The sequence below is a fragment of the Bacillus rossius genome, chromosome 11, assembly GCF_032445375.1.
Source record: "Bacillus rossius redtenbacheri isolate Brsri chromosome 11, Brsri_v3, whole genome shotgun sequence".
Classification (NCBI taxonomy): Eukaryota; Metazoa; Arthropoda; class Insecta; order Phasmatodea; family Bacillidae; genus Bacillus; species Bacillus rossius.
The window spans coordinates 5,293,444-5,320,797 of record NC_086338.1 but is presented as its reverse complement, the minus strand read 5'-3'; the positions used below and the strand labels follow the sequence as shown (position 1 = coordinate 5,320,797).

Sequence of the window (27,354 nt, the reverse complement as noted above, 5' to 3'; positions counted from 1 at the left end):
TTAAAATATGTATACATGTGAACCTTTTGTACTGCAGTGCACTCGCTATCCACTGATTACTCTCGGGCACAATTAAATATTTATTTATCTGCCTGGCTATTAGAGAAGGCATGCAATGTTGCCTCTCCCTGCAGCCCAGCATGTGGCCTGGGTCTTCCCTCTCCGCATGGAAAGAGCGTGAGAGGAGGAAAATGAGCTGGTGACTTGGTTACAGAACTACTTGTATGTTACAGTGACCTCCCAGGTGGCAGACAGGACGGTTGTGTGTTGCTCCTGCTCCCAGGCATAACTGTAGTGTGGCAGAACGTGAAGGCTGGTCACTTCTGCCACAAGCCTTCCCACAGCAGTCTTAACTCCCTGTCCATTCCACTACTCACCGGCCAATCACAGCTCTCCTCCTACCAAGACACACAGACTTACCAAACACTTCAGGGATGGTGCAAGTCACAGTGTTCCAGGGTGGGACAGGGGGAAGGGCAGGGGAAGGGAGGGCTTCAACTGGATATTTTTGTGTGGGTTTTAAAAAGTAAATTCCCTCTTACTAACGCTACTAGCGGGAAGTGTATGTAGGATTAAACATGTTTAAGTTACCTGCTTACTAACTTTAGCGGAACAGTGTTCAAGAAAAGGTTTTTCTTTAGTGTGTGTGTACAAGTACAGTAAAATTTCACTACAACAAACTTCAAGGGCCCAAGATTGCCAGTGGTTTGTTGTAAGGAAGTTCTTTATACTGAAATCATAAAAATTGCTTTATTTTTGGTTGTGTCTATTAACAACATAAAAAGTACGTTAGCAACTGTATAAAAATTACTTATTTCTCAATTCATCACTATAAAAAATCATGAAAACTTGTAAATAACTGTAAACACATTAAGAATAAAAATATGTAATATTTATCAATTCTAGTTTAACTGATCTTGTCTTTAAAAACAGATGGTGCAGACTCAAGTTCATGGGAACACATTAAAAAACACTGTTCTAAAATATTAAAGTAAGACTATGTAATTATATGAAGTAAACTAGCTGATTTCAACAAAAAAAACACACAATTCCCTTTGATTTTGAAAAAAAGTCTTTAATTGATGACTGCTTTTTCATTGCCCCCAGTTCCCGAGTTACATCCTTCTCAATACTTTGGAGAACTCCCATGTGGTGAGACGTTAAAAACAGCCTCTCCAACACATCTCTCCAAGGCCGCTTGAGCTCAACCTCTTCCGTATCATCCTCCTCATCTTCGTTTGCCTGGGCGGTCTCCTCGTCACACTCTGAAGTTGTATCATCTGATACATGTCAGCTGATTATCAATGGTAGACATTATGACTGGCAGCTATCAAATTTTTTTTGTATTTCCACCCATGCAGCTTCACATTCATCTGCATCATCAATACAGTCATCTCCACTTGAGCTTGCAGGGAACCCTGCCCTGGCAAAACAATTCACAACAGTGCTAGGCTTGATTCGGCTCCATGCCGAACACAGTCTGTGGATAGCTTGCAAAATGTTCCACTTTAAAACACTCGCTTCTTTACCACAATCCATCTGTCGCAGAAGAAACTGCACCAGCTGTCTTTTATAATCTCGTTTCACCTGTGCTATGATGCCCTGATCAAGTGGTTGTAATGTACTGGTGCAATTTGGTGGAAGGAAAACCACTTTGATGTTCCTTAGAGCAGCAGAATTAGCATTATGGGCAGCACAGTGGTCAATAAACAACATTACCTTCCGGTTTTGCACACCCATCCTTGAAACAATGATGAGATCATCCAAGAGTTCTTGTTGTTCCTATACTTGCATGGCAAGTGCTTTACATTTTTGAAACAACGTGGTTTAGCAAATTTACCAACAATTAGTGGTTCCATTTTTTCAGAACCATCGCTGTTTACACAAAAAAGCACTGTGAAACATTCTTTGTTTCTTTTGCCTCCATGGCATGTTTGACCCCTAACCTCCAAAGTTCTATCAAGAAGGAGATTAAAAAATATTCCCGCCCTTTAGCATTAAAAATGTCTTTCTTCTCATAATCGGCAATCAGAGAATCCAGTTCGGCTTGCCATTTCTCCTGTACAGTGACATAAACAGCAACAGCTTCACCAGACACTTTCAGGGTACTCAAGTTGTACCTTGCCTTAAATCTGTGTAGCCACCCACCTGAAGCTTGAAAGTTGTCAAATCCCAATTTTAGGGCTTCTTCGAGTGCCTTCTCCTGCAAGACATTCCCAGCTACTGGTATGTTTGATGCTCTTGACTGCATCAACCAGTCAAACAATCGCTTCTCCAAGACTTCATATGGTGCCACTGAAATACGTTTTCGGCTATGGGATAAAAAATCATGTTTCATAATTTCAGACCGCTGATTTAAAATCGTGGACAAAGTAGATTTCGCGATACCAAATTCTGTTGCGATGTCGGTTTTCATCTTCCCGTCGTCTACTGCTTTAATTATAGCTAGTTTCGTTTTCATATCAAATGATTTCCGCTTTCTCGGCAACATTTTGCCAAACAATTTGAAAATGTAAAAAAAAAAAAAATTACAAACATAAAACTCACACGATACTTTACAATTTACGTAACATGTTTTGTATTGCAGGCGCGAAATAAAAACACACAACACGGATATGACATAATGGTGTATACAAAACATCCGCAACGGAAAATGGCCTTTGGCGGTGGATGCTAGAAGTAGGAGCGCTGCAGGCGCGCCAATGCAAGGTGGCGGCAGATGCTAGAAGTGGGAGCGCTGTAGGCGCGTCAACAAAAGACGTTAGATATTAATAGCGTTGTTACCTAATTGATGTGTTCTGCTGTCATTGTGTGCCGTATTGTTTCGCTTCTTACGTTTCGTTATCATTTCATAATGAAATTTTGAGACGGAAATATTTATGAAGATTGTCCAGCATATATATCGTGTTCGTTAACGTGAAGATTTTGTAAACCTCTTGCAAAATATTGCTGGAAAATTCGTATAGTTGAAAATAATTTACGTGTGATTGCATTGCGTTTTGGCGGGACCATAGGAGATGTTCGTTATAGTGAAGTGTACGTTATCCTGAAGTTCGTTAACGCAATGCATTACTGTATGCCTTTTCAAAGCATTTTGATGGCTAGATGTGGCAGAACACAGTTTACAAGAAAAATGTTTTTTCTCCAGTGTGTGTTCGAGTGTGCTGCTTCAGATGACTAAGCTGTCTAAACTTGGCAGAACATACTGCACAAGAAAAAGGTTTTTCTCCAGTGTGGGTTCGAGTATGCTTTTTCAGGTCACCTTGCTGGTTAAACCTGGCAGAACATACTGTACATGGAAAAGGTTTTTCTCCAGTGTGTGTTCGAGTGTGCTGCTTCAGAGCACCTTGCTGACTAAACTTAGCAGAACATACTGTACAAGAGAAAGGTTTTTCTCCAGTGTGTATATAAGTGTGTTGCCTCAGATGACTAAGCAGTCTAAACTTGGAAGAACATAGTGTACAAGAAAAAGGTTTTTCTCCAGTATGGGTTTGTATGTGTTGCTTCAGGTTACCTTGATGGCTAAACTTTGCAGGACATATTGTACATGAAAAAGGTTTTTCTCCAGTGTGTGTTCGAGTGTGCAGTTTCAGAGCACCTTGCTGACTAAACTTAGCAGAACAAAATGTACAAGAGAAAGGTTTTTCTCCAGTGTGTGTTCGAGTGTGCTCCTTCAGATGACTATGTTGTCTAAACTTGGCAGAACATACTGAACAAGAAAATGTTTTTTCTCCAGTGTGTGTTCGAGTGTGTTGCTTCAGATGACTAAGCTGGCTAAACATGGCAGAACATACTGTACACGAGAAAGTTTTTTCTACAGTGTGTGTTTGAGTGTGCTCCTTCAGATGATCAAGTTGGCTAAACTTTGCAGAACATATTGTGCATGAAAAAAGTTTTTCTCCAGAGTGTGTTCGAGTGTGCTGCTTCAGAGCAGTATGCTGTCTAAACTTTGCAGAACATACGGTACAAGAATAAGGTTTTTCTCCAGTGTGTACAAAAGAGTGCTGCTTCAGATGACTAAGCTGTCTAAACTTGGCAGAACATACTGTACACGGAAAAGGTTTTTCTCCAGTGTGTGTTCGAGTATGCTTCTTCAGGTCACCTTTGTGGCTAAACTTTGCTGAACATTCTGCACAAGAAAATTGTTTATTGCCAGTGTCTTTTTGGGCATACTGTTGTTGAATGTACGAACTAAATCCAAATGATAAAATGTTGTTACCAGTGCAAATTTTATCCTGACTGTTAGTAACATTAACATCAGTGGATCCAGCTAAATTATTTATGCTGTTTGATATGGTGTCAGTATGAGACACATCTCTCTTCAATAAGATGCTGGTATCTGGTGAGTCTTGGGAACTGTGTCCAATGCAGCTGGATGAAGTGTTGCCATGGCGACCCACACAGTTGTGAGGTTCATTCCGTTCAACTACTGCTGCGGCTAGAACAGAAACAAGAACACTTTGTACTCTTAGTACGTTACCCAAACATACATAAAAATGTACATAAAAAAAGTAAAATTTTGACTTTCTAAAATTTTTTTTTTTTAAGTATTTCCAGGGACAGATTAGGAAATTGATTTTTACTTTTACAAATTAAGTTCCTAAAAGCATGAACTATATTGAGTTTTAATTAATCTATTTTATTCAAATATATTTTTAAAAGTTTTAATGATAAGTTAATAAGTATAAACATTATTTATGCTAGCCAACAATTAAAAAACTAAGGGAAAACACTGTTAAGACATTCCCAAGAGATAACGTTTACCCAGTTGAGTCATTAAATTTATTAGATCCTGTCAATTTTGCCATAAGAACTATGTTATATTTTCCTATGTTTAATGTTAAATGCCATGTTTATTTTTCCTATAAAATATCTGCTTTATTATGCATAGAATATTCATAGATAAAGTTCAATTCTGCAATGTGTAAATCATTCTGTAATAAAAATGGGAACAACTTAACATGGACTTGAATAATTGTTTTTTAGGTCACGTGGATTATAAACATATACATTCATTTCATACTTCATGTTATATTGTTTCACTGTTTTTTTTTACTGTGATGTATTATATCCTTATTTATGTTGTTTTGTGTTAATCATGTTATTGTGTATGTCCATATTTGTTTGGTCTTGTCTTGGTCGCTGCTGCTATGTGGTTCACTTGCCTTCTGTGTGTAGGCCAGCGTGGATCTGCCTACCTGCTGTGGTTTCCCCTCAGGTAGTGCACAACTACTATTGGGTCCAACGGTTGTGGAGTGTCCACGTAGCACCACGGAACACTACTGTCCTTGTAGTATATTTGTCGTGCCCATCTCCCATACCCTCAGCTGTCGGTGGGCTTGTAACTTATTTAAAATAAAAAATAAATAAAATAAAAATAGACTAATGAACTCATAATGTAAAAAATTAAAAACGGTTGTAACTATTGAGCATATTTACACGATATCTCTGATTATTATTTTAAAAATATTGTTATACTGGCCGGCGGCAGCCATGGAGTTGCGAGGCCACTACCCTTCTCCCCCTCTCAGCGAGGGAGGTGTGAGTGTCGGCCGGCCAATAGCAGCCTGCCCCTCTATGCACCCACCACTTCAGTCATGGAGCCCGGCCAGTCTGGAGGCATGGAAGACGGTCTGGACGCAGAAACTCTTGAGAAATTAGGGCTGAATGCCTCAGGGGATGGGCAAGGAGTGAGTCATTGGGTCAGGAACACTTGTTGCGTGTAACACGGAGCGTCCGGGTGTTTCCGCGCCTGACCAGGAATGTTTACACGGGGCTTCCATGCCTGGCCACTGCGGGTATAAAAGGGCCCCGCCTCCGAGAAGAGAAGCGGTGTAGAGGAGTGGAGAGAGTCTCTACTTACCGGCGATTGACACCAGCGATACCCGCACGGTGGCATCGGAGCAACTTGTTCAATGGCTGACTGAATGCCTGACCACTGACAAAGAGTCTCTTTGGTAGAGATAACAGAGAGGGTGACCCGCACAAGGGCAAGGCTGAGAGTAAGGATCACAAAGAAAACAAGAGAGGATAAGGATATGGCAACAATGTTAAGATAAAAACTGGATTCAACATGCTGGTGAAGTCGTAAAAGATTCAACATCCGCAATTAAATTTTCCCCAAAAATTTAATGTAAACAACAAAATTATTTTATGACACATCCAGCTATCTCAACTATTTGTTCAGTGCTATATATTGTTTTTTGTCCCAGCAGAATTTAATTCAATATATACCTGATGCATCATCTGAGTGCCTCATTAAATTAAAACATAGTTAAAACAATAAATAAATACTGTTTACTTTAACTGTCGTCATACTACTTCGTAACTAATGTAGACAGACCATTAACTGCTTAAAAAGTCAGCTGCCCAATAGAGATTCACCAGCAACCATAAATACATCAATCCCTCACTTAGCACATCTTCAGATTGCACGAATTCATTTAGCATGATGTTAATTTTACTGCTCCAGTCTTAAATAGCACGTCTGTAAATTTCAGTTAGCACGAAGTCTGTTTCAACTTCTGTAAACAAAAGATGTGCTGTGGCATACAGTTAGCCATACAAGGGGAAAATATATGCGCGCGCAGGTGTGACTACGTTATCGGCTGTTGTATAAACATCAGCTATGGCAAGTTACGAATGGCAAATGACCAAATGTTACTACGTCTGCGCGTATGCCGCCATGCCGTGCCGTTGTCGCCTGGCCACAAACCGGGCTGTGAACTCAGTCTAGCCAGTGGCCGGGAATTCACACAAACGAAAGCCATGTATGCCCATTCATCTGCCGGTAACTGCACCTGCAGTTGGAATCATAGTGGAATCATGGCTTCCAAGTGAGAGCATAATGCATCATGTTCAAGTATTTGAGACAAAACTAGAAGTATTAAGCTGTGCAGATTGTCATAAAGGCCACACTTATGTTGATCGCACTTTAGTTTTAAGCAAGTCAACTGTGCGCACAATCATACAAAATAAGGATTATAACAAACGTTTATATAAGTCTGATACTATTGATTGTATGTACTAGCAGGAAAATATTTGATATTAGATACCAGAACAGAAATGAACAGATATTCACATAGAAAAGGAACGAAAAAAATAATAATTGATCTGACATGATTGGTGTGAACCAGGTGGTGATACGCGAATAAGAACTAAAATTTTTGAAAAATTATAATGTAATTATCCGGACAGTAATATAGGTTACACTGTCAGTTAAGGATGGTTTGGAAAGGTACGTGATGTGAGTTGAAGGTCACGCCCATAAAGATAAATGGTGACTTATTTATCGTTGAGTGTTAGTCGATGCATTTATATTACGTAAAGAATATTTTCCTACACAATTTTTTGGAATATTAAATAAATTAACCTTGCTATTCATTGAAACTAATGTTTCAGAATATGCGATTTCGAGTAACACGAACATTTTTTGGAACGCATTAGTTGTGCTAAGTGAGGGATTGGGGTACTACTTTTACAGTCAAACTGAAAAATAGAAAATTACCAGTATTTTTCCCTGCCTCCACTTTTCAGGTAATATAGCTTTTCTTAAAATAAAGTCAGCAATACTCTCAAAGCCGATCCAAGTCTAAAATTGCGACAGCGTGCTTAAAAATCAAATACAAATCTAAACACTGGTAGATGCACAGGAAAAAACAGGTTTAAAGCCAAACCATTCATATATTTAAACCTATTTTTCATCAGCTCCCACAAAAAACTCTGGCATGAAACATGTCATTCCCACAAGCTTTGTAAAAGCCAACATGGCTTCTCCTCTTCACATACTAGACATGCAGAATCAGCAAGCATAATGGCATACCCCAACCTCATAGCATGCAGCACACGGCCATCAAAACCATTTGCTGCAATTGTAGATGAAACACGAACTAAACATTAACACCATTTCAATGAGCAGAAAATCAACGCAACTAGCCATCTCCTCCAGCAGACATGCAGTTGTTACACACTAACCACTTCACGACATATCACCTCGAAGTCGGGTAAAATTGCTGAAATTGCAATTTTCCAGATGGTCTTTCTCCGACATGTTACACCTCTCGTCTCCTCAGCTGAACAACAGCCACCTTGCTATCAAAACATAAGTTCCTTGATACTACCAACCAGGAAAACACAATTTCCACTAGACAAACCAGAGCGAAACACTCCCATCCTTCCATGCACTAACGCAGAGCACTCGCACGGGAATATAAAAAAATACAACTGGCACGCCACGTTTTCGCGTCACTACAGTGCAGAAAAAGCCAAATTCCAGCCAACTCAACACAGCTGAAACTCGCCAAACAGATGTGATATGCACAGCACGGCACAACAGACAAAGATTTTAAACTTCATTAAATAACAACAATCCCAAATCTACAGCTGATATGCCAGTGACACCGATCAGAACTACTGTAGGACCACAGGACTAACAAGTAATGTCTGCTGTTGAACCACAGGACACACCATGATGGTTACTGTAAATCCACAGGACTCACCAGTGTTGGCTAGTGTAGGACCACATGACTCACCAGATGAGGCTACTGTAAGACCACAGAATTAACCAGATGAGGCTACTGTAGGACCAAAGGACTCACTATTTGAGGCTACTGTAGGACCACAGGACTTACCAGATGAGGCTACTGTACGACCACAGGACTCACCAGATGAGGCTACTGTAGGACCACAGGACTCACCAGATGAGGCTACTGTAGGACCACAGGACTCACGAGATGAGGCTACTGTAGGACCACAGGACTCACAAGTGGTAGCTACTGTAGGACCAAAGGACTCACCAGTGGTGGCTACTGTAGGACCACAGGACTCACCAGATGAGGCTACTGTAGGACCACAGGACTCACCAGATGAGGCTACTGTAGGACTACAGGACTCACCAGATGAGGCTACTGTAGGACCAAAGGACTCACTATTTGAGGCTACTGTAGGACCACAGGACTCACCAGATGAGGCTACTGTAGGACCACAGGACTCACCAGATGAGGCTACTGTAGGACCACAGGACTCACCAGTGGTGGCTACTGTAGGACCACAGGACTCACCAGTGGTGGCTACTGTAGGACCACAGGACTCACCAGATGAGGCTACTGTAGGACCACAGGACTCACCAGATGAGGCTACTGTAGGACCACAGGACTCACCAGATGAGGCTACTGTAGGACCAAAGGACTCACCAGATGAGGCTACTGTAGGACCACAGGACTCACCAGATGAGGCTACTGTAGGACACAAGGACTCACCATATGAGGCTACTGTAGGACCACAGGACTCACCAGATGAGGCTACTGTAGGACCACAGGAATCACTAGATGAGGCTACTGTAGGACCACAGGACTCACCAGATGAGGCTACTGTAGGACCAAAGGACTCACTATTTGAGGCTACTGTAGGACCACAGGACTTACCAGATCAGGGTGGCTACCAAACTGTAAAGAATAAATTCCCTGACTTTTCCAGGAAAATCATTTTTATTCCCTGACCATGCCTAACAATCTCATCAATTTTTTTAAGCGTAAAACCTTCATATTTTTACATATCATAACTAACTTATCAGATAACATACACAAATATATGTCAAAACAAAATCAGACAAACAATAATAGCTTTTAGAAATTATAATTTTTCGATTATAGTGTACGTTAAGTGATGATGAACTTGCTAATATTTAGTGAATTATATATAGGTACTAATGAACATACACATTCTTAAGCAATATTAGCAAACAATCTTACTTAAGAGTTTTTATTAGTTTTTCTATGTGTAATTGTAAGGTAACAAATTAAAAGAGTAATGGGTCTTTTTTCTTAATAATGTACGTAATTTTGTTGCCTGTAAATAATAACACATTTTTTGTTGATTATTTCTAAAACTTAAAAAAAATTTAAATTTGTATATTTATAAAACTGAATTTTATTCACTAAAATAAACACATTTCATGAATAATATTTCTTTAACTAGCTATAAAATAAATCCTTTTATAAATTAAAATTTTTCGATTACATTATATGTTAAGTGAAGATTAAAAACAACTGTTATATACGCCATTTTACCCAATTATGTAAATTATTGTTTTATTTACTCATTTCATGTATAATAACCCAAAAATGGATAATAATATAAGCGTTCATAACACTGATCATTATGAAAAATAACTACTATAACATACAAAGAAGATCGCCTGCAGTAGCGGTAGCAAAGCGAACGAACTATCTGATTCTTTGAATTCGAGATGGGAGCGGACGAACTAAAAGAGCGACCTAGTTCGCACGTGTGTGCTTGCTTTTTTTTTTATTCCCAGTCGTGTAGTGCTTCTCTGCGTTTTACTTTTCAGATGTACTATTTATTTTATTTTGCTGTCCTCTTTGTGTAAACGTTTTTAATAGGAGCGCTCCCGGTCGCGAACTATTATGCGCAAGTCTAATGATTAGCTACTCTTAATATTTACCTTTCACTTTTCTTATCCTGTATTGGAATTCATTAAAAAAATGTTTTACTCCATAAAAGTAATGGGCTAAAAATTTGAATATAACCAAATAAACACTTTAACTCATTAATCACCTTTACTCTTAGCTTTCAGCAACGGCAATATTCTTCCCAAGCCCACACGTTCATATCTGATCCCGCGCACATTTTTTCCCCATATTTGTCTACTACATCTATTCTCTCCTTTTTATCTTCAGAACAAAGCCCGACTAGCTTACTAAATAATACTGAAAACATGTACACGCCACTATTCAAAACGTTTACACAAAGAGGACAGCAGAATAAAATAAATAGTACATCTGAAAAGTAAAACGTAGAGAAGCACTACACAACACGACTGGCAACAAAAAAAAAAGCACTCACGCTTTCATCCCAAAACGTTCGTGTAGTTGTACCACAGTTGCCAATAATACGAGAAACAAAAATAAAACTATTTCGGTCATCTCGGTGTACTATGAGCTATAAAACTAGTAAGCATAGAATAATTTGGTACACGTACCATGCCTATGGTGGCAATACAATCTATGCGCGCGCACGCCAGCCAGCTGTTATCAGCAACGCAAACACAGCAGAGTTTTTCATGGACCCGCGACATAAAAAATGGCTTCATTAAAATGTCAAACTTCGTATAAAATATAGTATTCATAATTTCAGATAATAATTCGCTACATACAATTAACAAATTAACAAAGCCTATGAGTAATATTAAGCTGTAAAATGCTGCAGCAGGAACTTTAGACAAGATTTAATTTTTTCCCTGACTATTTGAAAAATTTCCTGACTTTTCCATGACTTTTCCCTGCTGGAAAAATTCCCTGACTTTTCCCGGTTTTCCCGGTTTTCCCGGTTGGTCGCCACCCTGCAGATGAGGCTACTGTACGACCACAGGACTCACCAGATGAGGCTACTGTAGGACCACAGGACTCACCAGATGAGGCTACTGTAGGACCACAGAAATAACCAGATGAGGCTACTGTAGGACCAAAGGACTCACTATTTGAGGCTACTGTAGGACCACAGGACTCACGAGATGAGGCTACTGTAGGACCACAGGACTCACAAGTGGTAGCTACTGTAGGACCAAAGGACTCACCAGTGGTGGCTACTGTAGGACCACAGGACTCACCAGATGAGGCTACTGTAGGACCACAGGACTCACTATGAGGCTACAGTAGGACCACAGGACTCACCAGATGAGGCTACTGTAGGACCACAGGACTCACCAGATGAGGCTACTGTAGGACCAAAGGACTCACTATTTGAGGCTGCTGTAGGACCACAGGACTCACCAGATGAGGCTTCTGTAGGACCACAGGAATCACCAGTGGTGGCTACTGTAGGACCACAGGACTCACTAGATGAGGCTACTGTAGGACACAAGGACTCACCAGATGAGGCTACTGTAGGACCACAGGACTCACCAGATGAGGCTACTGTGGGACCACAGGACTTACTAGATGAGGCTACTGTACGACCACAGGACTCACCAGATGAGGCTACTGTAGGACCACAGGACTCACCAGATGAGGCTACTGTAGGACCACAGGACTCACTAGATGAGGCTACTGTAGGACACAAGGACTCACCATATGAGGCTACTGTAGGACCACAGGACTCACCAGATGAGGCTACTGTAGGACCACAGGAATCACCAGATGAGGCTACTGTAGGACCACAGGACTCACCAGATGAGGCTACTGTAGGACCACAGGACTCACTATTTGAGGCTACTGTAGGACCACAGGACTCACCAAATCAGGCTACTGTAGGACCACAGGACTCACCAGATGAAGCTACTGTAGGACCACAGGACTCACCAGATGAGGCTACTGTAGGACCACAGGACTCACTAGATGAGGCTACTGTAGGACACAAGGACTCACCATATGAGGCTACTGTAGGACCACAGGACTCACCAGATGAGGCTACTGTAGGACCACAGGAATCACCAGATGAGGCTACTGTAGGACCACAGGACTCACCAGATGAGGCTACTGTAGGACCACAGGACTCACTATTTGAGGCTACTGTAGGACAACAGGACTTACCAGATGAGGCTACTGTAGGACCACAGGACTCACCAGATGAGACTACTGTAGGACCAAAGGACTCACTATTTGAGGCTGCTGTAGGACCACAGGACTCACTAGATGAGGCTACTGTAGGACCACAGGACTCACCAGATGAGGCTTCTGTAGGACCACAGGACTCACCAGTGGTGGCTACTGTAGGACCACAGGACTCACTAGATGAGGCTACTGTAGGACACAAGGACTCACCAGATGAGGCTACTGTAGGACCACAGGACTCACCAGATGAGGCTACTGTAGGACCACAGGACTCACTAGATGAGGCTACTAGAGGACACAAGGACTCACCAGATGAGGCTACTGTAGGACCACAGGACTCACCAGATGAGGCTACTGTAGGACCACAGGACTCACCAGATGAGGCTACTGTAGGACCACAGGACTCACTATTTGAGGCTACTGTAGGACCACAGGACTCACCAGATGAGGCTACTGTAGGACCACAGGACTCACCAGATGAGACTACTGTAGGACCAAAGGACTCACTATTTGAAGATGCTGTAGGACCACAGGACTCACCAGATGAGGCTACTGTAGGACCACAGGACTCACCAGATGAGGCTACTGTAGGACCACAGGACTCACGAGATGAGGCTACTGTAGGACCACAGGACTCACCAGATGTGGCTACTGTAAGACCACAGAATTAACCAGATGAGGCTACTGTAGGACCAAAGGACTCACTATTTGAGGCTACTGTAGGACCACAGGACTCACTAGATAAGGCTACTGTAGGACCACAGGTCTCACTATATGAGGCTACTGTAGGAACCAAGGACTCACCAGATGAGGCTACTGTAGGACCACAGGACTCAACAGATGAGGCTACTGTAGGACCACAGGACTCACTAGATGAGGCTACTAGAGGACACAAGGACTCACCAGATGAGGCTACTGTAAGACCACAGAATTAACCAGATGAGGCTACTGTAGGACCAAAGGACTCACTATTTGAGGCTACTGTAGGACCACAGGACTCACTAGATAAGGCTACTGTAGGACCACAGGACTCACTATATGAGGCTACTGTAGGACCACAGGACTCACCAGATGAGGCTACTGTAGGACCACAGGACTTACCAGATGAGGCTACTGTAGGACCAAAGGACTCACTATTTGAGGCTACTGTAGGACCACAGGACTCACCAGATGAGGCTACTGTAGGACCACAGGACTCACCAGATGAGGCTACTGTAGAACCACAGGACTGACTATTTGAGGCTACTGTAGGACCACAGGACTCACCAGATGAGGCTACTGTAGGACCACAGGACTCACCAGATGAGGCTACTGTAGGACCAAAGGACTCACTATTTGAGGCTGCTGTAGGACCACAGGACTCACCAGAATAGGCTACTGTAGGACCACAGGACTCACCAGATGAGGCTACTGTAGGACCACAGGACTCACCAGATGAGGCTACTGTAGGACCACAGGACTCACGAGATGAGGCTACTGTAGGACCACAGGACTCACCAGATGAGGCTACTGTAAGACCACAGAATTAACCAGATGAGGCTACTGTAGGACCAAAGGACTCACTATTTGAGGCTACTGTAGGACCACAGGACTCACTAGATAAGGCTACTGTAGGACCACAGGACTCACTATATGAGGCTACTGTAGGACCACAGGACTCACCAGATGAGGCTACTGTAGGACCACAGGACTTACCAGATGAGGCTACTGTAGGACCAAAGGACTCACTATTTGAGGCTACTGTAGGACCACAGGACTCACCAGATGAGGCTACTGTAGGACCACAGGACTCACCAGTGGTGGCTACTGTAGGACCACAGGACTCACCAGTGGTGGCTACTGTAGGACCACAGGACTCACCAGTGGTGGCTACTGTAGGACCACAGGACTCACCAGATGAGGCTACTGTAGGACCACAGGACTTACCAGATGAGGCTACTGTAGGACCACAGGACTCACCAGATGAGACTACTGTAGGACCAAAGGACTCACTATTTGAGGCTGCTGTAGGACCACAGGACTCACCAGATGAGACTACTGTAGGACCAAAGGACTTACTATTTGAGGCTGCTGTAGGACCACAGGACTCACTAGATGAGGCTACTGTAGGACCACAGGACTCACCAGATGAGGCTTCTGTAGGACCACAGGACTCACCAGTGGTGGCTACTGTAGGACCAAAGGACTCACTAGATGAGGCTACTGTAGGACACAAGGACTCACCAGATGAGGCTACTGTAGGACCACAGGACTCACCAGATGAGGCTACTGTAGGACCACAGGACTCACTAGATGAGGCTACTAGAGGACACAAGGACTCACCAGATGAGGCTACTGTAGGACCACAGGACTCACCAGATGAGGCTACTGTAGGACCACAGGACTCACCAGATGAGGCTACTGTAGGACCACAGGACTCACTATTTGAGGCTACTGTAGGACCACAGGACTCACCAGATGAGGCTACTGTAGGACCACAGGACTCACCAGATGAGGCTACTGTAGGACCAAAGGACTCACTATTTGAAGATGCTGTAGGACCACAGGACTCACCAGATGAGGCTACTGTAGGACCACAGGACTCACCAGATGAGGCTACTGTAGGACCACAGGACTCACGAGATGAGGCTACTGTAGGACCACAGGACTCACCAGATGTGGCTACTGTAAGACCACAGAATTAACCAGATGAGGCTACTGTAGGACCAAAGGACTCACTATTTGAGGCTACTGTAGGACCACAGGACTCACTAGATAAGGCTACTGTAGGACCACAGGTCTCACTATATGAGGCTACTGTAGGAACCAAGGACTCACCAGATGAGGCTACTGTAGGACCACAGGACTCAACAGATGAGGCTACTGTAGGACCACAGGACTCACTAGATGAGGCTACTAGAGGACACAAGGACTCACCAGATGAGGCTACTGTAAGACCACAGAATTAACCAGATGAGGCTACTGTAGGACCAAAGGACTCACTATTTGAGGCTACTGTAGGACCACAGGACTCACTAGATAAGGCTACTGTAGGACCACAGGACTCACTATATGAGGCTACTGTAGGACCACAGAACTCACCAGATGAGGCTACTGTAGGACCACAGGACTTACCAGATGAGGCTACTGTAGGACCAAAGGACTCACTATTTGAGGCTACTGTAGGACCACAGGACTCACCAGATGAGGCTACTGTAGGACCACAGGACTCACCAGATGAGGCTACTGTAGAACCACAGGACTGACTATTTGAGGCTACTGTAGGACCACAGGACTCACCAGATGAGGCTACTGTAGGACCACAGGACTCACCAGATGAGGCTACTGTAGGACCAAAGGACTCACTATTTGAGGCTGCTGTAGGACCACAGGACTCACCAGAATAGGCTACTGTAGGACCACAGGACTCACCAGATGAGGCTACTGTAGGACCACAGGACTCACCAGATGAGGCTACTGTAGGACCACAGGACTCACGAGATGAGGCTACTGTAGGACCACAGGACTCACCAGATGAGGCTACTGTAAGACCACAGAATTAACCAGATGAGGCTACTGTAGGACCAAAGGACTCACTATTTGAGGCTACTGTAGGACCACAGGACTCACTAGATAAGGCTACTGTAGGACCACAGGACTCACTATATGAGGCTACTGTAGGACCACAGGACTCACCAGATGAGGCTACTGTAGGACCACAGGACTTACCAGATGAGGCTACTGTAGGACCAAAGGACTCACTATTTGAGGCTACTGTAGGACCACAGGACTCACCAGATGAGGCTACTGTAGGACCACAGGACTCACCAGTGGTGGCTACTGTAGGACCACAGGACTCACCAGTGGTGGCTACTGTAGGACCACAGGACTCACCAGTGGTGGCTACTGTAGGACCACAGGACTCACCAGATGAGGCTACTGTAGGACCACAGGACTCACCAAATGAGGCTACTGTAGGACCACAGGACTCACCAGATGGCCTACTGTAGGACCACAGGACTCACCAGATGAGGCTACTGTAGGACCACAGGACTCACTATTTGAGGCTACTGTAGGACCAGAGGACTCACCAGATGAGGCTACTGTAGGACCACAGGACTCACCAGATGAGGCTACTGTAGGACCAAAGGACTCACTATTTGAGGCTGCTGTAGGACCACAGGACTCACCAGATGAGGCTACTGTAGGATCACAGGACTCACCAGATGAGGCTACTGTAGGACCACAGGACTCACTATTTGAGGCTACTGTAGGACCAGAGGACTCACCAGATGAGGCTACTGTAGGACCACAGGACTCACCAGATGAGGCTACTGTAGGACCAAAGGACTCACTATTTGAGGCTTCTGTAGGACCACAGGACTCACCAGATGAGGCTACTGTAGGACCACAGGACTCACCAGATAAGGCTTCTGTAGGACCACAGGACTCACCAGTGGTGGCTACTGTAGGACCACAGGACTCACTAGATGAGGCTACTGTAGGACACAAGGACTCACCATATGAGGCTACTGTAGGACCACAGAACTCACCAGATGAGGCTACTGTAGGACCACAGGAATCACCAAATGAGGCTACTGTAGGACCACAGGACTAACCAGATGAGGCTACTGTAGGACCACAGGACTCACCAGATGAGGCTACTGTAGGACCAAAGGACTCACTATTTGAGGCTGCTGTAGGACCACAGGACCTACCAGATGAGGCTACTGTAGGACCACAGGACTCACCAGATGAGGCATCTGTAGGGCCACAGGACTCACCAGTGGTGGCTACTGTAGGACTACAGGACTCACTAGATAAGGCTACTGTAGGACACAAGGACTCACCAGATGAGGCTACTGTAGGACCACAGGACTCACCAGATGAGGCTACTGTAGGACCACAGGACTTACTAGATGAGGCTACTGTACGACCACAGGACTCACCAGATGAGGCTACTGTAGGACCACAGGACTTACCAGATGAGGCTACTGTAGGACCACAGGACACACTAGATGAGGCTACTGTAGGACACAAGGACTCACCATATGAGGCTACTGTAGGACCACAGGTCTCACCAGATGAGGCTACTGTAGGACCACAGGTCTCACCAGATGAGGCTACTGTAGGACCACAGGAATCACCAGATGAGGCTACTGTAGGACCACAGGACTCACCAGATGAGGCTACTGTAGGACCACAGGACTCACCAGATGAGGCTACTGTAGGACCACAGGAATCACCAGATGAGGCTACTGTAGGACCAAAGGACTCACCAGATGAGGCTACTGTAGGACCACAGGACTCACCAGATGAGGCTACTGTAGGACCAAAGGACTCACTATTTGAGGCTGCTGTAGGACCACAGGACTCACCAGATGAGTCTACTGTAGGACCACAGGACTCACCAGATGAGGCTACTGTAGGACCACAGGACTTACTTGATGAGGCTACTGTACGACCACAGGACTCACCAGATGAGGCTACTGTAGGACCACAGGACTCACCAGATGAGGCTACTGTAGGACCACAGGACTCACTAGATGAGGCTACTGTAGGACACAAGGACTCACCATATGAGGCTACTGTAGGACCACAGGACTCACCAGATGAGGCTACTGTAGGACCACAGGAATCACCAGATGAGGCTACTGTAGGACCAAAGGACTCACCAGATGAGGCTACTGTAGGACCACAGGACTCACCAGATGAGGCTACTGTAGGACCACAGGACTCACTATTTGAGGATACTGTAGGACCACAGGACTCTCCAGATGAGGCTACTGTAGGATCACAGGACTCACCAGATGAGGCTACTGTAGGACCAAAGGACTCACTATTTGAGGCTGCTGTAGGACCACAGGACTCACCAGATGAGGCTACTGTAGGACCAAAGGACTCACTATTTGAGGCTGCTGTAGGACCACAGGACTCACCAGATGAGGCTACTGTAGGACCACAGGACTCACCAGATGAGGCTTCTGTAGGACCACAGGACTCACCAGTGGTGGCTACTGTAGGACCACAGGACTCACTAGATGAGGCTACTGTAGGACACAAGGACTCACCAGATGAGGCTACTGTAGGACCACAGGACTCACCAGATGAGGCTACTGTAGGACCACAGGACTCACTAGATGAGGCTACTGTAGGACACAAGGACTCACCAGATGAGGCAACTGTAGGACCACAGGTCTCACCAGATGAGTCTTCTGTAGGACCACAGGACTCACCAGATGAGGCTACTGTAGGACCACAGGACTCACTATTTGAGGCTACTGTAGGACCACAGTACTCACCAGATGAGGCTACTGTAGGACCACAGGACTTACCAGATGAGGCTACTGTAGGACCAAAGGACTCACTATTTGAGGCTGCTGTAGGACCACAGGACTCACCAGATCAGGCTACTGTAGGACCACAGGACTCACTAGATGAGGCTACTGTAGGACCACAGGACTCACTAGATGAGGCTACTGTAGGACACAAGGACTCACTATTTGAGGCTACTGTAGGACCACAGGACTCACCAAATCAGGCTACTGTAGGACCACAGGACTCACTAGATGAGGCTACTGTAGGACCACAGGACTCACTAGATGAGGCTACTGTAGGACACAAGGACTCACCAGATGAGGCTACTGTAGGACCACAGGACTCACCAGATGAGGCTACAGTAGGACCACAGGACTCACTATTTGAGGCTACTGTAGGACCACAGGACTCACCAGATGAGGCTACTGTAGGACCACAGGACTTACCAGATGAGGCTACTGTAGGACCAAAGGACTCACTATTTGAGGCTGCTGTAGGACCACAGGACTCACCAGATCAGGCTACTGTAGGACCACAGGACTCACCAGATGAGGCTTCTGTAGGACCACAGGACTCACCAGTGGTGGCTACTGTAGGACCACAGGACTCACTATTTGAGGCTACTGTAGGACCACAGGACTCACCAGATGAGGCTACTGTAGGATCACAGGACTCACCAGATGAGGCTACTGTAGTACCAAAGGACTCACTATTTGAGGCTGCTGTAGGACCACAGGACTCACCAGATGAGGCTACTGTAGGACCACAGGACTCACTAGATGAGGCTTCTGTAGGACCACAGGACTCACCAGTGGTGGCTACTGTAGGACCATAGGACTCACTAGATGAGGCTACTGTAGGACACAAGGACTCACCAGATTAGGCTACTGTAGGACACAAGGACTCACCAGATGAGGCTACTGTAGGACCACAGGACTCACCAGATGAGGCTACTGTAGGACCACAGGACTCACTAGATGAGGCTACTGTAGGACCACAGTACACCAGTGTTTGCTACTGTAGGACCACAGGACTCACCAGTGGTGGCTACTGTAGGACCCAAGCACTCACCAGATGAGAGATGAGGCTACTGTAGGACCACAGTTCCACCAGATGAGAGATGAGGCTACTGTAGGACCATAGGACTCATCTGATGAGGCTGCTGTAGGACCACAGGACTCACCAGATCAGGCTACTGTAGGACCACAGGACTCACCAGATGAGGCTTCTGTAGGACCACAGGACTCACCAGTGGTGGCTACTGTAGGACCACAGGACTCACTATTTGAGGCTACTGTAGGACCACAGGACTCACCAGATGAGGCTACTGTAGGACCACAGGACTCACCAGATGAGGCTACTGTAGGACCAAAGGACTCACTATTTGAGGCTGCTGTAGGACCACAGGACTCACCAGATGAGGCTTCTGTAGGACCACAGGACTCACCAGTGGTGGCTACTGTAGGACCACAGGACTTACCAGTGGTGGCTACTGTAGGACCCAAGCACTCACCAGATGAGAGATGAGGCTACTGTAGGACCACAGTTCCACCAGATGAGAGATGAGGCTACTGTAGGACCATAGGACTCATCTGATGAGGCTACTGTAGGACCACAGGACTCACCAGATGAGGCTATTGTACTACCCAAGGTGAAGACCTTCCGCCATTCAAAATACTGCTAGGAGGACGTTGTGTTGTCCGAGTATAGATCCACCTGATGCTGGACTTGGCCTCTACAGCAGCAAGCACAATAACATATCAAGTTCAGTCGGTTTAGCTTCTGACGAGGAGAAGCAGCCAGAGATAGTTGTCAGGACAAAGGTAACTTGTCGAGGGGAAAGTAGTCTGAACTCTCTGTCATATTCAACTCGCTGAGCTAGTAAAACCTGTGAGTAAATCCTGGAAACTTGCTCAGTGGAATCTGAAGGGTTTAGTACCATAGAACAGCTGAAGGTATGTTAAAAGTATTCGCCGGTGAAGGTCACATATTTCACTTTCTAGGTGAGTACATGACGAATGAGTAGAGGGAGTGCGAGTTCACAGCGACCCAAGTACCCGTGGGTTAGGAATTAATAAGTACGGGCAGTGTTGTCCTAACTGAGGAAGATAAAAGGAATTGAACTTTCATGACCCGATAGGTCGTGTCGAACTTATGTACAGGACGCTGAAGGGCGAAGAAGGCGAAACCGGCTGACATAAACTTTGCCAGTGTTCGAACGAAAGTGTTGGTACAACTGCACACAAGTCTTGAGTGGAGGTTATCACCCACGGGCTTTGTGGTGTGTTTCGAGTCATCTTGTCCGCAGTTCTTGTCATCGAAGACCAGACATCCCTTGGGAAGGGAAGGAGTGGATTCTTTATGCTCAGTCACTGCAGTTGTAATTGCGCCAGGGCTAATATGTACAAATATTAATTGTATTTTGTCTATTACTTTTAACAGTTGCCAGAGAGCTTGTTATGAGAGCTGAAAGGAAGCGAGTAACAAGAGAGTATGACCAATATCTGGGTTACAGTTTTGCTTACTTGTCTGACTTGGACTTTGTCAATAAAATTATTTTTGCTTGGACACACTCATTTGTTCATCATTTCATCAATAATATCCCTCCAGTTGTTCCTTCCAAGGTGCAACAAAACTCAAAAAGTAATATGTAATATCCTATGGAGATTATTGTTCTAGGCACCAAACCATTTTTTCAAGTGGTTTTACGTACATACAATGTAGACCAATAGTCAGCTAGCCGGAGGTCTGGATTGTTACAACCCATGCATCCAGTCAGTATGAACATTGCAAAAAATTACAAATATTTTCTACCTATGTGCTAATTTTATTGCATCTTAGAATTAATCTTATTGAAAAATGTTGATTTTCTACCACTCATTAACTAAGAGCAAGGATGTAACAATTTTATTGACCTCTTAAATTTTCACAGCTGTTCCACTGAAATCGTTTTTGATTTTAGGCCTGACAATTTGCCTTTCTGCCCCTGCCAGTCTTTTAGCACGCCTAGCCTCTCCAGGCTCCCGTCAACATCCGGCCATCTCGCTGCAGCTGTCTGCTGCGTTACATGTGGCCTTAGCTTGCCTTGCTGGTGACTACTGCACGCAGCCCTACAGTACCAGTCGGCACGTACGCTCTGTTACTTTAAAGCTAAAATGTGATCCAGTTATCCACTTATCTTTATTTTTGCAATAATCGTGTTAAAACAAAAGATCAAAGCACGCATTAAATATGCCAGCATAATTAAATGAAATGTTAATTTTGACCATTATCTTAAGTCTGATTAAAACACACACCTCTAACCAGGACTTTCTAATTATTAACGGTTAATAAATGATTAAAATCAAATGCATTTGAAAACTATAAATCACAACATTGACATTTCATTAATGGTGCATACTAGGGCTAATATTTCAAACAGAGCAGTTGCCTAAACAAGCATAAATAAATTTTATTTCTTATTAAAATCTGTGATTTTTTGCCTGAAAACAAAATACCGTATTTACCCATGTACCACCCGCACATTTTTTTCCGAAAAACAACATTCAAAAATCAGGGTGCGGGTCATACACGGAATTTGAGGTTTTGGACAAAAATTAGACTGAAAAAAATGGATTTATCGTACATTACAGAATGCTGGAAGCATTTATTACAATGAAAATATTAGTATCCAACCCGTTACTATCATATTCATACCTGCCAACTTTGGCCAGTCAAAAAGCGGGAGGTTTTTTAGTGGAGTAAACAATGCTTGTTGCCCCCAATAAAACACGGAAGAGGGGGGGGGGGGGGGGGTTAAATTTTGTTTGTTTTGACGGAAAAATCACGACACAAAGAAAAAAATGCAGCATGTTCACCTATCCTCGATTGCAAAATGCACGGAAATTCACTAGGCTAAAGTTGGATTTATCCAGCTTTATTTTCCTTCCCCTCATTTCCCCCACCCGGAGATGTGGGCGGAGCAAAGCGGTACAGTACTGAAGATACAAAATACAACACGTTCTTGTGTACAGCACTACACATACAAAATGCAACACGGAAATAAAAGAAATTGCGCAATGGTACAGTACTACATATACAAAATGCAACACTTTTTTGTACAGCACAACACATAAAATGTGCAACAAGTGATTGACTACCCATACAAAATGCAACAAATTGTACAACACTACACATACGAAATGCAACACGAAAGGAAATGAAAGTACATTACAAAACATATAAAGTGCAACACTGCAATTGAGTTAGCTCTATTCTAGTTGTAAAGAATCACAGCACTAACCAAACAAAATGCAACATGAAAGGAAATACATGAATGTACAGCATACACATCCCTGTACAGTACATGTCTTACTATTATAGAAATACAATGGAGTACATCACTAACCATACTAAATGCAACACAGGAAAAAAAAATAGCTCTACACACATGAAATAAAATTCTAGTACAGCACTACACATATAAAGTGCAACACTGTGCTGAAGTAAGCTCTATTCAAGATTTTACAGAGTACAGCACTACCCATAAAAATTGCGTGGTACCTGTCGTACAGCTCTGCTACATCAAAAAAATTAAAAATATGTTGTCAGCAGCGAACAGCACTTGCCAAAGGCATCTGAATAAAAAAATAACACTATTATGCAATACTAAAAAAATTAAATATTTTTTTAAGCATTAACTAAACGCTGTAAAGATAGAGCTGATATGTCTTTCTGTTGTGCGTATTGTGTGGTTTACAAAGAAATTACAAAATGCGTTGTACATGCCGTACAGCTCTCTGAAAATTGTCTAAACCAAAATGATAAAACAACTTTGAGCCGGGAAACATTGTTTCATTTTTTCCCCGTCATAAATCAAGGTGGCAACAATAGATCTGATATGCTCTTCTGTTGTGCGCATGGTCTGATACATTAATATAGTTATAATTTTGTGGTTCTCAGCGTACAGCACTTACCAAAGGCAGTTGATTCAAAAATATAACACCATTATGCAGAACTACAAAATTCAAATATTTTTTTTACATTTATTAAACTCTGTACAGATAGAGCTGATATGTCATTCTGTTGTGCGTATTGTGTGCTTTACCAAGAAATTACAAAATGCGTTGTACATGCCGTACAGCTCTCTCAAAATCGTCTAAACCAAAATGATAACACAACTTTCAGTCGGGAAACATTGTTTAATATATTTCCCATTATAAATCAAGGTGGCAACAAAAGATCTGTTAGTATCTTCTGTTGTGCGCATGGTACGCTTCATCAAAAAAATTATAAATATGTTGTTTGCAGCGAACAGCAATTACCAAAGGCAGTTGATTCAAAAATATAACACCATTATGCAGTACTACAAAAATCAAATATTTTTTTTTAACTTTAAATAAACGCTGTACAGATAGAGCTGATATTTCTTTCTGTTGTGCGTATTGTGTGCAAAACAAAGAAATTACAAAATGCGTTGTACATGCCGTACAGCTGTCTCAAAATCGTTTAAAACCAAAATGATAACACAACTTTGAGCCGGGAAACATTGTTTCATATTTTTCCCATTAAAAATCAAGGTGGCAACAATAGATCTGTTAGGCTCTTCTGTTGTGCGCATGGTCTCCTACATAAAAATAGTTATAATTTTGTGGTTCTCAGCGTACAGCACTTACCAAAGGCAATTGATTCAAAAATATAACACCATTATGCAGAACTACAAAATTCAAATATTTTTTTTAAATTTAAACTAAACGCTGTACAGATAGAGCTGATATGTCATTCTGTTGTGCGTATTGTGTGCTTTACCAAGAAATTACAAAATGTGTTGTACATGCCGTACAGCTCTCTCAAAATCGTCTAAACCAAAATGATAACACAACTTTCAGTCGGGAAACATTTTTTCATATATTTCCCATTATAAATCAAGGTGGCAACAATAGATCTGTTAGGCTCTTCTGTTGTGCGCATGGTAAGCTTCATCAAATAAATTATAAATATGTTGTTTGCAGCGAACAGCAAATACCAAAGGCAGTTGATTCAAAAATATAACACCATTATGCAGTACTACAAAATTCAAATATTTTTTTTAACTTTAAATAAACGCTGTACAGATAGAGCTGATATGTCTTTCTGTTGTGCGTATTGTGTGCTTCACAAAGAAATTACAAAATGAGTTGTACATGCCGTACAGCTGTCTCAAAATCGTTTAAAACCAAAATGATAACACAACTTTGAGCCGGGAAACATTGTTTCATATTTTTCCCATTATAAATCAAGGTGGCAACAATAGATCTGTTAGGCTCTTCTGTTGTGCGCATGGTCTCCTACATAAAAATAGTTATAATTTTGTGGTTCTCGCACTTACCAAAGGCAATTGATTCAAAAATATAACACTATTATGCAGTACTACAAAATTCAATTATTTTTTTAACTTTAACTAAACGCTGTACAGATAGAGCTGATATGTGTTTCTGTTCTGCGTATTGTGAGCTTTACCAAGAAATTACAAAATGCGTTGTACATGCCGTACAGCCTTCTCAAAATCGTCTAAACTAAAATGATAACACAACTTTGAGCCGGGAAACATTGTTTCATTTTTTCCCCGTCATAAATTAAGGTGGCAACAATATATCTGTTAGGCTCTTCTGTTGTGCGCATGGTCTGCTACATAAAAAAAATTATAAATATGTTGTTTGCAGCGAACAGCAATTACCAAAGGCAGTTGATTCAAAAATATAACACCATTATGCAGAACTACAAAATTCAAATTTTTTTTTTATACTTAAACTAAACGCTGTACATATAGAGCTGATATGTCATTCTGTTATGCGTATTGTGTGCTTTACAAAGAAATTACAAAATGCGTTGTACATGCCGTACAGCTCTCTCAAAATCGTCTAAACCATAATGATAACAAAACTTTGAGGCCTGATACATTGTTTCATTTTTTTCCCGTCAAAAATCAAGGTGGCAACAATATATCTGTTAGGCTCTTCTGTTTTTGTGCATGGTATGCTACATAAAAAAAGTTATAATTTTGTGTTTCTCAGCGTACAGCACTTACCAAAGGCATAAGATTCAAAAATATAACACCTTTCTGCAGTACTACAAAATTCAAATATTTTTTTAACTTTAACTAAACGCTGTACAGATAGAGCTGATATGTCTTTCTGTTGTGCGTATTGTGTGCTTCACCAAGAAATTACAAAATACATTGTACATGCCGTACAGCTCTCTCAAAATCGTCTAAACCAAAATGATAACACAACTTTGAGCCGGGAAACATTGTTTCATTTTTTTCCAGTCATAAATTAAGGTGGCAACAATATATCTGTTATACTCTTCTGTTGTGCGCATGGTATTCTAAATAAAAATAGTTATAATTTTGTGGTTCTCAGCGTACAGCACTTACCAAAGGCAGTTGATTTAAAAATATAACACCATTATGCAGAACTACAAAATTCAAATATTTTTTTTTACATTTATTAAACTCTGTACAGATAGAGCTGATATGTCATTCTGTTGTGCGTATTGTGTGCTTTACCAAGAAATTACAAAATACGTTGTACATGCCGTACAGCTCTCTCAAAATCGTCTAAACCAAAATGATTACACAACTTTCAGTCGGGAAACATTGTTTCATATATTTCCCATTATAAATCAAGGTGGCAACAATAGATCTGTTAGGCTCTTCTGTTGTGCGCATGGTAAGCTTCATCAAATAAATTATAAATATGTTGTTTGCAGCGAACAGCAAATACCAAAGGCAGTTGATTCAAAAATATAACACCATTATGCAGTACTACAAAATTCAAATATTTTTTTTTAACTTTAAATAAACGCTGTACAGATAGAGTTGATATGTCTTTCTGTTGTGCGTATTGTGTGCTTCACAAAGAAATTACAAAATGCGTTGTACATGCCGTACAGCTGTCTCAAAATCGTTTAAAACCAAAATGATAACACAACTTTGAGCCGGGAAACATTGTTTCATATTTTTCCCATTATAAATCAAGGTGGCAACAATAGATCTGTTAGGCTCTTCTGTTGTGCGCATGGTCTCCTACATAAAAATAGTTATAATTTTGTGGTTCTCAGCGTACAGCACTTACCAAAGGCAATTGATTCAAAAATATAACACTATTATGCAGTACTACAAAATTCAATTATTTTTTTAACTTTAACTAAACGCTGTACAGATAGAGCTGATATGTGTTTCTGTTCTGCGTATTGTGAGCTTTACCAAGAAATTACAAAATGCGTTGTATATGCCGTACAGCTCTCTCAAAATCGTCTAAACCAAAATGATAACACAACTTTGAGCCGGGAAACATTGTTTCATTTTTTCCCCGTCATAAATTAAGGTGGCAACAATATATCTGTTAGGCTCTTCTGTTGTGCGCATGGTCTGCTACATAAAAAAAATTATAAATATGTTGTTTGCAGCGAACAGCAATTACCAAAGGCAGTTGATTCAAAAATATAACATCATTATGCAGAACTATAA

The 27,354-nt window shown here is 42.6% G+C and overlaps 1 protein-coding gene across 1 annotated transcript in view; it reads right to left on the bottom strand.

Moving 5' to 3' along the window:
- Positions 1 to 730: 730 nt before the first annotated feature.
- Positions 731 to 27,354, bottom strand: part of LOC134536589 (gastrula zinc finger protein XlCGF57.1-like) — a 331,362-nt gene continuing 304,738 nt past the window's right edge. Inside the window, exon 5 of the mRNA XM_063376347.1 lies at positions 731 to 4,438. Coding sequence (XP_063232417.1) covers positions 3,123 to 4,438 — 1,316 coding nt within the window. The 3' untranslated portion in view covers positions 731 to 3,122. The remainder of the gene's footprint in view (positions 4,439 to 27,354) is intronic.